Raw genomic sequence first — 12,272 nt, 5'->3', positions numbered from 1 at the left:
CAGCTTCTGCTGCCAGTGGACTGTCCGAGTTGCTGTAAGACTTGGCTTTTTAAGTGTCAGGGTCTGTTGTGTTGTGCTTCTTGGGGACACTCAGACTGACAAACTGCTCTTTGGGTATCCTGGGAGAGAACCAGTGCCTGGGCACCTTGACTGTGCCTGTGGGATGTACCCGTGAGCTGCTGTGGGATTTAGGGAACAGGCAGGGCTGTTTCCCACTCCTTCTGGGATGTGGTGGTGACACAAGTTCCCTCTGCCCTGTCAGCGCAGGGTGGCTCAGGGCTCTGTGTGTGACCTTAACCTTTTCCTCCCACTTGATGTGTTTTTCCTTTGGCTTTCTAGGTCTATCAGCTGAACACAGGGCATTACTTATGCAGGAATAAATACTATGGACGTGGTCTTTCCATCGAGGGCTTCCGCAATGCCCTCTACCAGTATCTCCACAACGGCATTGAGCTGCGCAAGGACCTCTTTGAGCCTATCCTCACCAAACTGCGAAGCCTGAAGGCGGTTTTGGAGAGACAGGCCTCCTACCGCTTCTACTCCAGCTCCCTCCTCATCATTTATGACGGGAAGGACAGCAGGGCAGGGATGTTTGTGGAGCGCCGGCCAGAGATGCGCCTGAAGCGGGTGGAGAACTCTCTCCCGGAGAGCCTTCAGGATGGCGGCGGCACGGAGCCCGGCTCCTCGGCCCAGCCCAAGGTGGACGTGCGTATGATTGACTTTGCGCACAGCACGTTCAAAGGCTTTCGCGATGACCCCACTGTGCACGACGGACCCGACATGGGTTATGTATTCGGGCTGGAAAACCTCATCAACATCATGGAACAGATGCGTGAGGAAAACCAGTAGCCCTGGGCTACAGCCTCTTATTCTTGTCCTGGTGGCAGGAGCAGACAAGACCACCTACTACCACAGGAAAAAAAGCAGACAACTTCGGTTTTAAACAATTGTATTGCTCCCTTGTTTTTAAATGGATAGAAGAGCTGAGGGGAGGCAGGATGGAAGAGCTCCTCATGCTGCCCAGGTCCTTCTGACCGCACCAGCTCTGCCTTCTGGAGGAGGCTCCCTAGATGCCTGCTGGGTGTTGGGTGTCCTAGTTCTTTGCTCATCGCATGTGCATTCTGGAGGGAGGACCTGGATGTAGGGAAGAGAAAGCAGGAGAGCACTGGGCTCTTCACGGGGCTGGAGCTGTGGCGTGAGGAGCCTCCTGCCTCAGGAGCCTCCAGGAGAACCTTCCCTTCGGAATTCTCCTGGGTTGTTTGGAAAGGGCGATCGACTAAGTGTTGGCAGCGTCTGTGGGGCTGACGGTGAGCAGCACAGGTGCTGGTCTGTGTGTTCGCTGACGCTAGCTCTGCCCCGGGTTTTGCCGATGGGGCTTTGCTTTTGATGCTGCCTTTTTTCTGCTGTTTGGGCACTGTGAATAACCAACCCAAACACAGAAATAAAATGACCAAATGCAACCCCTGGCAGAGCTGCGGCTGGGAGGGAATGCTGCATGCCTGGAGCTGTGCTCAAGCCCAGGGCCTGCTTGCAGGCAGGCACAGGGGCTGTGTGAGAGTAAAACTCTGCCTTGGACCACTGACCAAGCAAGAACTCAAATCGTGGGCTAGCAATAGTATCTGTAGCAGTTAACGTGACCCCAGCCCTGCAGTGGGGCGTTTCGGACCATTTCAACCCTTCCTATTGTGTGATGTTGGTCCCACAGGTTCTACGTGAGTGTCTCCCTGATGCTGTTGGGCCTTGGGGGGCTGCCTGTGCCCCCCTGTGGGGCCCTCTGCCCTGCAGCCCCTGCTCTTCGGGCAGGACCCTACATGGGGGTGGTGGGAAGCCAAGGATTAGGGCTACCTGTTCTTCTGCCTGGGGGCTTCAGGGGGGCAGGGGAGGGGAGACCAGGCTGAGCAGTGACTGCCATCACCTGTTTGGCTTTGCTTCACAGAGTGAGTCTTTCCCAAAATAAATGATCTATTTGTGGGTGAAACAGCCAGCTGGGATGTGCTCTGCTGCCTGGGCTCCCTGCTGGAGCTGGTGCTTTACCTGCAGCTTCCCTTCATGAGGGCATTAACGTTTGATACTGCGGCCGGATACTGAACCATACGCCGCTCTGCATCACCCCCTCTGTGTTTCTGTGCTGGGACCCCCAGTTGCTCCCTCCCTGGTGTCACTGACTTGTTCCATGGTGTTACCATTACCCTGACTGGCTGTGAAACTGCCTGGTACCTGCAAGGCCAGGGTTGGGTTGTGGGTTTTTGATTTGGGTTTGTTTGTTTTGTTTTGTTTTTTTACTTCAGGAAAGCTTGTTTGGGGAATACTCGCATGTAGCATGTGTGCTGACTCTGTGTGTGCACGGTCTGTTGGAAGTGTCGGTGCCTGGCTGTCAGCCGTAGCTGCAGCAGTGGGCAGGGGCAGTGCCAGCGTTGGTCCCGAATCGTACCTCTGCCTGTCTCTTACTTCAAAGCTTATCCATGCCACCGCTCCTCTCCAGCTCTCAGGACGAGGACCTTCATTTGCACCCCTCCCCTGTGCTGGGTTACTTTTATCGCTTCTGCCGGGCTCCCGGGATGTTCAGGGAACAGGTTTGCGGGAGGGAGGCAGGCTGGGCGGGGTAGCGTGTACCCCAGGTACCCGGAGCAGCCCGGGCTGTGCACGTCCTTGTCCCCGGCGGGCTGGGGCAGGTGCAGGCTGCAGGGCCGTTCCTCCTGGGGAGCAGCTCCGGCTCCCGCCGCTCCCCTGCGCGGCTCGGCCGGGCTGCGCCGCGCCGGAGCCGCCTCCCCCCTCCCTTCGGACCACGGCGGTGGGACTCCACAGCTTGTACATAGCCTTGATCCCCGTTTGTTTTTACATGAATAATCACCCTGTTTGTGCTTCACGGAGAACCAAAAACCATTAAAGGATCTGTTTTTGTCCGTGGTGTGCCGTGCCTGCCTTCCCTGCCCGCCGAGCCCACGTTCGGGGTAGGGGGAGGCAGAGCCGGGCTGGGGAGCCCCGGGCAGGACCCATGTGCGAGTGCCTTAAACTTCCCTGCCCCGCGCCGCTTCCTTATTCTTGCCGACCCGGAGGCAGAACACCGGCCCCAGGCAGGCTGCAGCCACCGGGCTGCGGCGGCGACCCGACCCTGCAGATCGTGGGGCGGGGCGGGAGACGAGCGGGACCCCTCGGCCCCCGCAGCGCGTTGGGTGCCCGCGGTGCTGCTGCTTTTCCTGGGCGTCCAGCCTCGGGCGGATGGGGACGGGCGGCGAGGACCCGGAGTGGGTAGTAAGGCCCGCGGGGGATGCTAGGACCCGGGGCGGGCGGTAGGACCCGGGGCGGGCGGTAGGACCCGGGGCGGGCGGTAGGACCCGGGCGGGCGGTAGGACCCGGGCGGGCGGTAGGACCCGGGGCGGGCGGTAGGACCCGGGGCGGGCGGTAGGACCCGGGCGGGCGGTAGGACCCGGGGCGGGCGAGGGGCGTGTCTGGCGGCGGTGACGCGCACGGCGCGCGCGGCGCTGACGTGTCGGTGCGGGCGCGGCGCGGGGGGATGCGGGCGCTGATCCTGGTCGGCGGCTTCGGGACGCGGCTGCGGCCGCTGACCCTCAGCCGGCCGAAGCCGCTGGTGGAGTTCTGCAACAAGGCGGTGCTGCTGCACCAGCTGGAGGCCCTGCGGCAGGTGGGCGCGGCGCAGGGCAGCGGGGGGCGCGGGGGCCGCCCCGCCGCCGGCTGACCCGCGCTCCCGCAGGCCGGGGTCAGCCATGTGGTGCTGGCGGTCAGCTACATGTCGGAGACGCTGGAGGCCGCCATGCGGGAGCAGGAGCAGCGGGTAAGGGCTCCGCCGCCTCCCCCCGCCTCCCCCCGCGACCCGCCCCGCACCCGCCGCTCACCCTGTGCCCGCAGCTCGGCATCCGCATCTCCCTGTCCCACGAGAAGGAGCCGCTGGGCACAGGTAGGGGACGGGCAGGGGCGGGACCGAGGGGGCCCGGGGACAGCAGGGTGGGCTGGGGGGCACACCGGGATGGGTACGGGTAGGGCTGGGGACGCTGGGAAGGGGACACCATGGACAGCAGCGCGGGCATGGGCAGGGCTGGGGACACTGGGGACACTGGGAGGCCACACCGTGGGCAGCAGGGTGGGTGTGATGGGGTAGGACTGGGAGGGCCGGGGACAGCAGGAGTGGCTCCAGGGGCATCAGGGCAGCCACGGGAGGGACCAGGGATGGCAGGGTGGATGAGGATCCAGAGGCACTGGGGACCTGGGAGGGCTGGTGGGACAGGGACACCAGGAGGACCTGGGCACTGGGCTCACCCCATCCCTGCGGCGTCACTCACGGCCGGGCAGCGGGGCCGCTGGCGCTGGCGCGGGACCTGCTGGCCGAGGGCGGGGAGCCCTTCTTTGTCCTCAACAGCGACGTGATCTGCGAGTTCCCCTTCGCGGCGCTGGCCCGATTCCACCGGCAGCACGGCGGCGAGGGCTCGCTGGTGGTGACCCGCGTGGAGGAGCCGGCCAAGTACGGTGTGGTGGTGATCGAGCCCGACACCGGCCGCATCTGTCGCTTTGTGGAGAAGCCGCGTGTCTTCGTGTCCAACAAGATCAACGCTGGGCTCTACATCTTCAGCCCCGGCATCCTGAAACGCATCCAGGTAGGGGCCGGGGCGCCGGGCCGAGTTAGGCTGGGGAGCTGGGTCCCCCGCTCAGCCGTGTGCCCTGTCCCCGCAGCTGCGCCCCACCTCCATCGAGAAGGAGATCTTCCCGGCCATGGCGCAGGAGGGGCAGCTCTACGCCATGGAGCTGCAGGGTAAGGCCCTGCGCATGGCGCGGGCAGCACGGAGGGGTCTCGCCTGTCCTGCTGCCCCAGCAGCGGGGGCTGTCACCACGGCTGTGTCCCCCCGCAGGCTTCTGGATGGACATTGGGCAGCCAAAAGACTTCCTCACGGGCATGTGCATGTACCTGCAGGCGCTGCGGGCTCAGCACCCTGAGAAGCTGCACTCGGGGCCCGGTGTTGTGGGGAACGTGCTGGTGGTAAGTGCCAGCCCCCAGCACAGTGGCCCCAGCCATGTGTCATGGGCTCTTGCTGTCCTCCCACCGCCGTCCTCGAGCTGTGCTCTCCCATCACACGCTGGGCCGGTGGCACAGGCTGTGCCGAGAGCTCTGGCTGCCCTCCCGGCCCCAGTGCAGCCCCTCTTCCTTCCAGGATCCCAGTGCCAAGATCGGGGCAAACTGTGTCATAGGCCCCAACGTGACAATTGGGGCTGGTGTGGTGGTGGAGGACGGGGTGCGCATCAAGCGCTGCACTGTGCTGCAGGGGGCCCGCATCCGCTCCCACTCCTGGCTGGAGTCCTGCATCGTGGGCTGGAGCTGCTCCGTGGGGCAGTGGGTGAGGACACGGGTGTCCCCATAGGGATCGGGGCTTAGTTCTTGCCCTCCTGCCTCTTCGGGCTGCGGCTGAAGGGATGGAGGGATGTGCTGGTGCCTGCGGGCATGAGCGTGGCACTGAGCCCTGGGCCGGGGCAGGTGTGATGGGGCCTCTCTGGGGCAGGTGCGCATGGAGAACGTGACGGTTCTGGGCGAGGACGTCATCGTCAACGACGAACTCTACCTCAACGGGGCCAATGTGCTACCCCACAAGTCCATTGCCGAGTCTGTGCCAGAGCCACGCATCATCATGTAGCAGCCCCCGGTGGGCCCTGCACTCGTGGCGCTGCTTGGATTAAATATTTATATTTCCATCTCCTGCTGAGTGTGATTCGAGCACAGCTCGAGCGCTGGGTCACTCGCCAGGGCTGGCCTGGCAGCCGCTCCTCACATCACAGGGCACATAAGGAAGAATAATTTAATGCTGCCTTTCATGAGATCAGCCCCCAGCCAGGGGCAAGTTAACAAGCCAAACCCCCAGCCCGGTCCCCCTGCCCCGGGGCTGCCGTGTGTCCCCAGCGCTGCCCCAGAGCCCAGGCCTTGGGCTCCCCTCCCTGAGAAAGGCCCATGGGGCAGAGGCTGCCGTGGCACTGGGCGAGGGGATGCTGTCCCCACAGCCTGGCATTGGGCCTCCCCCTCCCTGCAGCCCCCACCCCACACTGTGCTGTGTCCTGACTCTGGATGAGGGGAGGAGCTGGGGGTGTGTGTGGTGGGGGGGCCATCCCGCTCAGCTGGGGGAGCCCGTGGCACGGGGCTGGGTGCTACGAGCTGGCAGGTTTGGTGAAGTCGTCCACCCCTGTGATGGTGGCCTTGCAGAAGAAGCAGTCCTTGTTGTTCATCAGGTGCTGGTTGATGCAGGCTCTGGGACGGAGGAGGAAAGATCGTGAGCTCCCCCCAGCACAGCATGGGGGGCCAGGGGCTGGCAGCTACCCTGGGTGGAGGCTGGGGGGATACACACGTGAGCTACTCACTTGCACGACTTATGGGAGCAGGGTCTGAAGATGGCCGAGATGGGGTGTGCATAGCAGATGGGGCACAGATCTTCCTCGCTGGTGGGCTGTGGGGGAGCACCAGGCAGTTAGTGGCGGCAGCAAAGACCCCATGTCCCAGGGCAGCTGTGCCAGGAGCCGGGGCTGCTGCTGAGCACCGGGACCAGGCTGAGGGACTCACCAGTGTGGTGGCAGCCGCCTGCTTGGACTCCTCACTCAGGTGGCTCAGCATCTTGTCCACCTTTGCCAGTTCCTCGGCACTGATGTACTCCGTGTCTGTGGGAACAAACCGAGGGGAAATGTGACCCTTGGGCTGCCCCAAGGCTGCTGGGGGGGCTTCATTTCTTTTGGCCCTCTACACAGCAAGCCCTCTCCTCTTTGTAACCCATTCTGCTGGGCAGAAACACCATTTCGGAGTGCCTAGCACCTGGAGTCTGGAAAAAAATTAGCATTGATACAGATTTAGTTGAAATGTAATCTATTAAATGTCCAAGATTCGGGGACCAGCAGGACAGGGAGCCTGGTGCTGGTGGACAGGAATCCTCATGCTGGGGACAGCAAGCTGGACATCGGGCGCTGCATTGGGACAAAAACAGCTGCCAAAAGCGGGCACTGAACACAGCCCCATCCCAAGTGCCACCACTGGGGGACAGCAGGGGAGACATGGACCTCTGTCCCCAGGACTAAAGGGGCTGGGATGCATTGCATCCCACCCAAGGCCGGGGACTGGTCGGGGGGTGAGCATAGCCCAGCTCCCAGCGCAGTGCCAACACTTACAGGTGTGCAGGGAGAAATGGCGCTTGTCCGTGGCCGGGGGAGCAGCTGCCAGGGCCAAGGGCTCGGCGTGGCCCAGCAGGTACTGGATGGAGCGCAGCTGGAAGCAGGGGTCTGCCAGCAGCACCGCCGTCGCACGTTCAGCCCTGCGAAAGGACACAGTCAATCCTCAGCCCTATGTACAACGCACCCTGTGGTCACCAGGCCACCTGGCTGCATTCCCAGCCGGTGACCCCCTCCGCTCCTGGCAGCACTGAGCAGGGGGAAACATGCTCAAATGCAGCCGAAGGGCAGCAACCTTCCTCCTACTCCTCCTCCTCCTCCACACTCCCACTCGCAGGCTCCAGGGATCAATACAGTGCATTAGCACTTGCTGAGGCTGCAGCCCTTGTACATGGGAGCACAGGGAGCGCCCCATTTCACAGCGCCGCAAGGGTAATGAGAGCGGTGCCGGGCACCAGCCTTACGGGGGGCTGTGGCCCCTGCACCCTGGGGACAGCTCAAGGTGCCCCCAGGGCAAGCGGGTGCCCCCACAAGCCAGGAGGGAGAAGCCGTGGCTCTCCCTGGCTTCAAGCATCAGTGGGGACAGCGAGGACAGCTGAAGGGCACCGTAACGAGCATCTCCATCAGGCAGCAGTGCCGCGGGCTGCCCTCGGCAGGGAGCAGCACTGGTGCCATGCTGGCCCTTGGGCAGGCAGAAGGCGAGCGGGGTGAGGGACAAGCCCGGCAGCGCCGGGGCCGGGGCGCAGGGGGTTAACAGCCCCTGGTGCGCAGTAGCCGCAGCCGCCAAATTAGCTTTTTGCTGCCCTAATGGAAACGAATTCCCCAGCCTGGCTTTCTGCTTCCCACTAACACACCCGGGCGCTGGGTAATGACATTCCTGCATGTCCTTCACCTTGCGGCCACCCCCTCCCTGCCAGCAGCCCCTCTGCCCTGGGGACCCCACCAGGCTCAGCCGGCCCTGCTCGCCCCACGGCCGGGGTTGCGGGGGGTCCCTGCTGGCTCGTGCAAGGGGTGGTGGGGACGAGAGCAGCGGGAAGGACCACCACTGGGTGCTGAGCAGCGGGTGCCGGGGACGACCGGCATCCCCGCTCCAGCCTGGGCGCAGGGTCAGACATGAGGGGCTCCCAGAGCTGCTGCTGGGGCGGGTTTATTCCAGCATCCTCCCAGATGCTGGGCGGTCACGGAGCAGCCAGTGCAGCCGCCTTACGGATCACAGCCAGCCGAGCGTGCCGTTCTCCAGCGGGAGGGATGGCGGCTGCGCATCCATGAGGCTGGAGAGTCCGCGAAGTGGCCCTGAGCACCCCTGGGGACAAGGGACCACACAGGACCAGCGCCGGCTGCGCATCGCCCTGCCCACTCGCAGGATGGTAAGGGAGGGCCAGGGCCATGGCCACCACCGGGACCAATGGGATCCTGCCCGGCCCACACGCCGCGCACCCCTGGAGCGTAAATAGGGACAGGAGCGGGACCGCGCGCCCACAGCCAGCCCGGCTCCCCGGGAGATGCTGGTTGTGAGAGAGCCGGGCACCGGACGAGGGTCAGCAGGGGCCAGAGCACAGGGATGTACCTCGGGATTGCACCACAGTGGCGCCGTGCTGTAAGAAACTTTGCACTCCAGGGATGTGCGGCTCTGGGAGGCAGCGAGGTGTTCGCCTGGCCCGACATGCAGCCCTGAAACGCCGGAGAGTCTCAGCCCTCTGATGCCAGATACCGGCCCCCACCTGCCCCCCTGCACCCGGGCACCGGGCAGCCCGCAGCCGGCTGGAGCTCAGGTACGCGGCAGCCTGGCGTGACATGCGGCAGAGCCGGGCAGGGCGATGCCGCCCTTTAACTCTTTTCAAACCCCGTGTCTGGAATTAGGATCCTCCTTTGCGAGGTGCAAAGGGGCGTCTGTGGGTGCTTGGTAAGAGACAGCACAGGGGGAGAGCGGGGAGGACCGCGGCACGTTTTCTCTTGCGTCTGGTCGAGCCTGGCTGTGCCGCCGGGCTGCACAGAGGCTCCTACGCGGCACAATGTTCCCGCGGGTGCCCGCAGACCCGCTGTGGCCACGGGCGGTGAAGCTGCTGGTGCTGCTCCAGCTGTGCACCCAGGGCCGTGCTGCCCGCGCCTCCCCGCTGCCCCACGGCTGCCCCACCGCCTGCATCTGCACCTCCGACCTGCTGAGCTGCAGCCGGCAGACGCTGCACCGCGTGCCCCCGGCGCTGCCGCCCACCACCGCCACGCTGGACCTCAGCCACAACGCCCTCACGCAGCTCCAGGACCACTGGCTGGCCGCCCTCCCGCACCTCGAGGCCCTCCACATCAGCCACAACCAGATTAAGGATCTTTCTCCACAGGCTTTCCACAATGCCTCCTACCTGCGGCACCTGGACATGTCCTCTAACCACCTGCACGCTGTCGAGACGCACTACTTCAACGCGCTGGTGAGCTTGGAGGAGCTGCTGCTCTACAACAACCGCATCAAACGAGTGGATGAGAACGCCTTCGCCAAGCTGAGCGTCCTGCGGAAAGTCTACCTGAGCTGGAACAACCTGACCACCTTCCCCTTCCGCTCCGTGCAAGGGCTGGGCAGCTACAGCCTCCGCACGCTGGACCTCTCCTCCAACAGCCTGAGCAGCATCCCAGTGGAAGAGCTGGCAGCTTTGCCTGAAAACATCAGGAACGGCTTGTACCTGCACAACAACCCTGTCAGGTGCAGCTGCCCGCTCTACCTGATGCTCCAGCGCTGGAAGCAGCGAGGTTTCAGCTCCGTGAAGGATTTCTTCGAGGAACACACCTGCAAGGTGTCCGACAACGTGCCCCGGTCCCTGATCAAGTTCCTCAAATACAGCCACATGTTTGAGAACTGCTCGGCAGGCCCTGAAGACGTGCACCCCGTGCCCTTCCCTGCAATGGTGGGCCAGGCCCTCCTGCTCGCCTGCAACGCCAGCCCGCCGGCCACAGCCACCACCTACATGTGGATCTCCCCTCACCATGAGCCCATCAAACACCCGGGGAACAGCAACCGCTCCTTGGAGCTCTACCACAACGGCAGCCTGAAGATCGCGGCCGCCAAGCCCTGGCACTCAGGGGTCTACGTGGGCTTGGCCATCAACAGCCCCCGCAACTTCAGCAGGCTGTGCGAAATCAACGTGACGGTCCATTACCCCAAGCCGGATGGGGAGACCTTCAGCACTGGCCTCACGACCCTGCTGGGGTGCATCGTGAGCCTGGTGCTCGTCCTGGTGTACCTGTACCTCACGCCCTGCCGCTGCCTGAGCTGCTGCAAGAAGCCGGCGCCACTCAGCCCCCCGCAGGAGTGCAGCGCGCAGTCCTCCATCCTCAGCACCACTCCCCCCGCCACCGACGCGCCCAACCGCAAGGTCAGCACCAACAAGCACGTCGTCTTCCTTGAGCCCCTCAGGGAGACGCAGAACGGCAAGATCCGCCTGGCCCTCGGCGAGGACTTCCCCGACGCCAAGCACCCCAAGGTCCTGCAGCTCAAGTCGGACTCGGAGTCCATCAGCTCCGTCTTTTCAGACACCCCCATCGTGTCCTAGTGGGGCAAAGGTGGGAGGAGAGCCAGGGCCTCCTGAGAGCTGTTCTCCTCTATCGCAGGATTATCGGGCACCCCGAACTCCAGGCTTGACTGCAACCCGTGAGGGTGACCGGCATCACCCACACCTGCTTCAGCCATCAGCTCCTGCGGGGTTTTGGGCTGGGGGCCTGTTGGTGCTCAGCAAGAGCTCCTCACATAAGCCACTGGCAATGGCCTCGTTAGCACAAGGGCAACGCTGATGAACCCAGCACACCTGAGAAGCCCCTGCTTTGGCCAGACAAACTCCCTAACGGTGTCACCTGGGCCAGCAGTCTGAAACGGCCCCACGCATGTGACACCCAACTTGGTGCCGCCACCACGGACGCCCAGCCAGGGAACAGCTGTGGTGAGTGGGGCACTGTCCTCGCTCATGCCGGGGCCCCTGGGGATGGCAGTGCCACTGTCCTCTCCCAGCCTGCGCGGGTCCCCAGTGCCATAGCTGGGAGCGGGGGAATCGTGACCCTGTCACCCCCGCCCCAAACATGGCCACGCAGAAGCGATGGAGCTCGGTGCCCGACCAGCCACACAGCCAAGCAAATGTTACAAGCTTTTGCCTCCCGAGAAGCTGTAAATAGTCAAGGCAGGATTAGGTGACGTGATACAGCGCCCGCATTGCTCAGAGCTCCCCGTGCCACCAAGGACGATGAGGTCTCAGATGCACCATCCTCCTCCGCTGCTTCTCCTTGAGGCGGACAAACGCGCTGCTACAGCACAGCTATTTGGGCAGTAATCTAATAAGCCTATTGATAAATGTGAGTAATGCTCTCCTCTCTTGGGTTGTAATTCTCTAGTTACATTGGAATAAAAATGCCTATTTTTTTAAGCTCACGCTGGGCTGAGTGTCTCCTTGTCCTCGCAGGGCAGCGGCGCGGAGCCACCCCGTGTCCCACAGCATAGCACCAGGAGTTTGGGGGTCTGAGGGAGCCCCAAATTCCTGCTGGCCCGGCACACAGAGCCAGGGGATTTGCACTGGGCTCACAGCCTCTGTTCCCATCAAACAATGTCACGTCCGCCTTGGTGAGGGGGTTAAATGTGCCGAGATGGAGCTGGTGGTCCAGGGATGGTGCGAGAGGAGTGACGGGTGGCTTGTCCCCGGGAGGGCAGGTCTCCAGTGATGGCTGGAGCAGGAGAGGGAGCAGCGCCCACCAACACACGGGCGCATCCAGCCCTCGACAGGGACAAGCAGGATTTATCTGCGGGGAGAGGCACTCTAGGGAGACCCACCCAGGGTTGGACTGGCCCTGTTTTTGGCTGAGTCCTGATACCCTTCGCAGCCGGAGCCCACCCATCTCACCGCACACCTGCACCGCTCTCCCCAGCACCCAGCCATGCATCACCCTGGTGCAGGGGGCGGCTCTGCCCCCCTGGAACACCTGCCCGATCCCACAGAGGGGTAAGGGTGTCCCCCATCTGTTGGCCCCCAGCACAGCGGAGCAGGAGCATGCAGCTGCTGGGGCCATCCCGCAGCTCAGACACCATCCAAAAATGGGCACCAGGACCCTTCACAGACCTTCCCCCCAACCCACAGCCCCCCACAGCCATGTGC

General features: G+C 63.6%; 4 protein-coding genes across 7 annotated transcripts in view; 3 read left to right on the top strand and 1 right to left on the bottom strand.

Moving 5' to 3' along the window:
* IP6K1 (inositol hexakisphosphate kinase 1) overlaps positions 1-2,894 on the top strand; it is a 38,131-nt gene extending 35,237 nt beyond the window's left edge. For all 4 annotated transcript variants that reach the window (XM_065642262.1, XM_065642261.1, XM_065642263.1 and 1 more), the window contains one exon: positions 340-2,894. In XM_065642262.1, coding sequence (XP_065498334.1) covers positions 340-849 — 510 coding nt within the window. In that variant the 3' untranslated portion in view covers positions 850-2,894. The remainder of the gene's footprint in view (positions 1-339) is intronic.
* Positions 2,895-3,466: 572 nt separating this feature from the next.
* Positions 3,467-5,694, top strand: GMPPB (GDP-mannose pyrophosphorylase B). The gene is made up of 8 exons (XM_065642305.1): positions 3,467-3,643; positions 3,713-3,793; positions 3,868-3,916; positions 4,309-4,610; positions 4,687-4,765; positions 4,863-4,990; positions 5,163-5,345; positions 5,508-5,694. The coding sequence occupies exons 1-8, from the start codon at positions 3,515-3,517 to the stop codon at positions 5,637-5,639; spliced, it is 1,083 nt and encodes a 360-aa protein (XP_065498377.1). The 5' UTR covers positions 3,467-3,514; the 3' UTR covers positions 5,640-5,694.
* RNF123 (ring finger protein 123) overlaps positions 5,552-12,272 on the bottom strand; it is a 52,327-nt gene continuing 45,606 nt past the window's right edge. The window contains exons 36-39 of the mRNA XM_065642307.1: positions 7,150-7,292; positions 6,554-6,648; positions 6,355-6,440; positions 5,552-6,244 (exon numbers count right to left, since the gene is read on the bottom strand). Of these exons, the coding sequence (XP_065498379.1) occupies positions 6,145-6,244; positions 6,355-6,440; positions 6,554-6,648; positions 7,150-7,292 (424 nt within the window). The 3' untranslated portion in view covers positions 5,552-6,144. The remainder of the gene's footprint in view (positions 6,245-6,354; positions 6,441-6,553; positions 6,649-7,149; positions 7,293-12,272) is intronic.
* On the top strand, positions 9,162-10,688 carry AMIGO3 (adhesion molecule with Ig like domain 3). The gene has a single exon (XM_065642851.1). The coding sequence runs from the start codon at positions 9,162-9,164 to the stop codon at positions 10,686-10,688; it is 1,527 nt and encodes a 508-aa protein (XP_065498923.1).

This window comes from Caloenas nicobarica, chromosome 11, assembly GCF_036013445.1.
Source record: "Caloenas nicobarica isolate bCalNic1 chromosome 11, bCalNic1.hap1, whole genome shotgun sequence".
In the NCBI taxonomy this organism is placed as follows: domain Eukaryota; kingdom Metazoa; phylum Chordata; class Aves; order Columbiformes; family Columbidae; genus Caloenas; species Caloenas nicobarica.
Note: the sequence above shows the minus strand (reverse complement) of the source record. Positions and strands in the feature narration are given on the sequence as shown.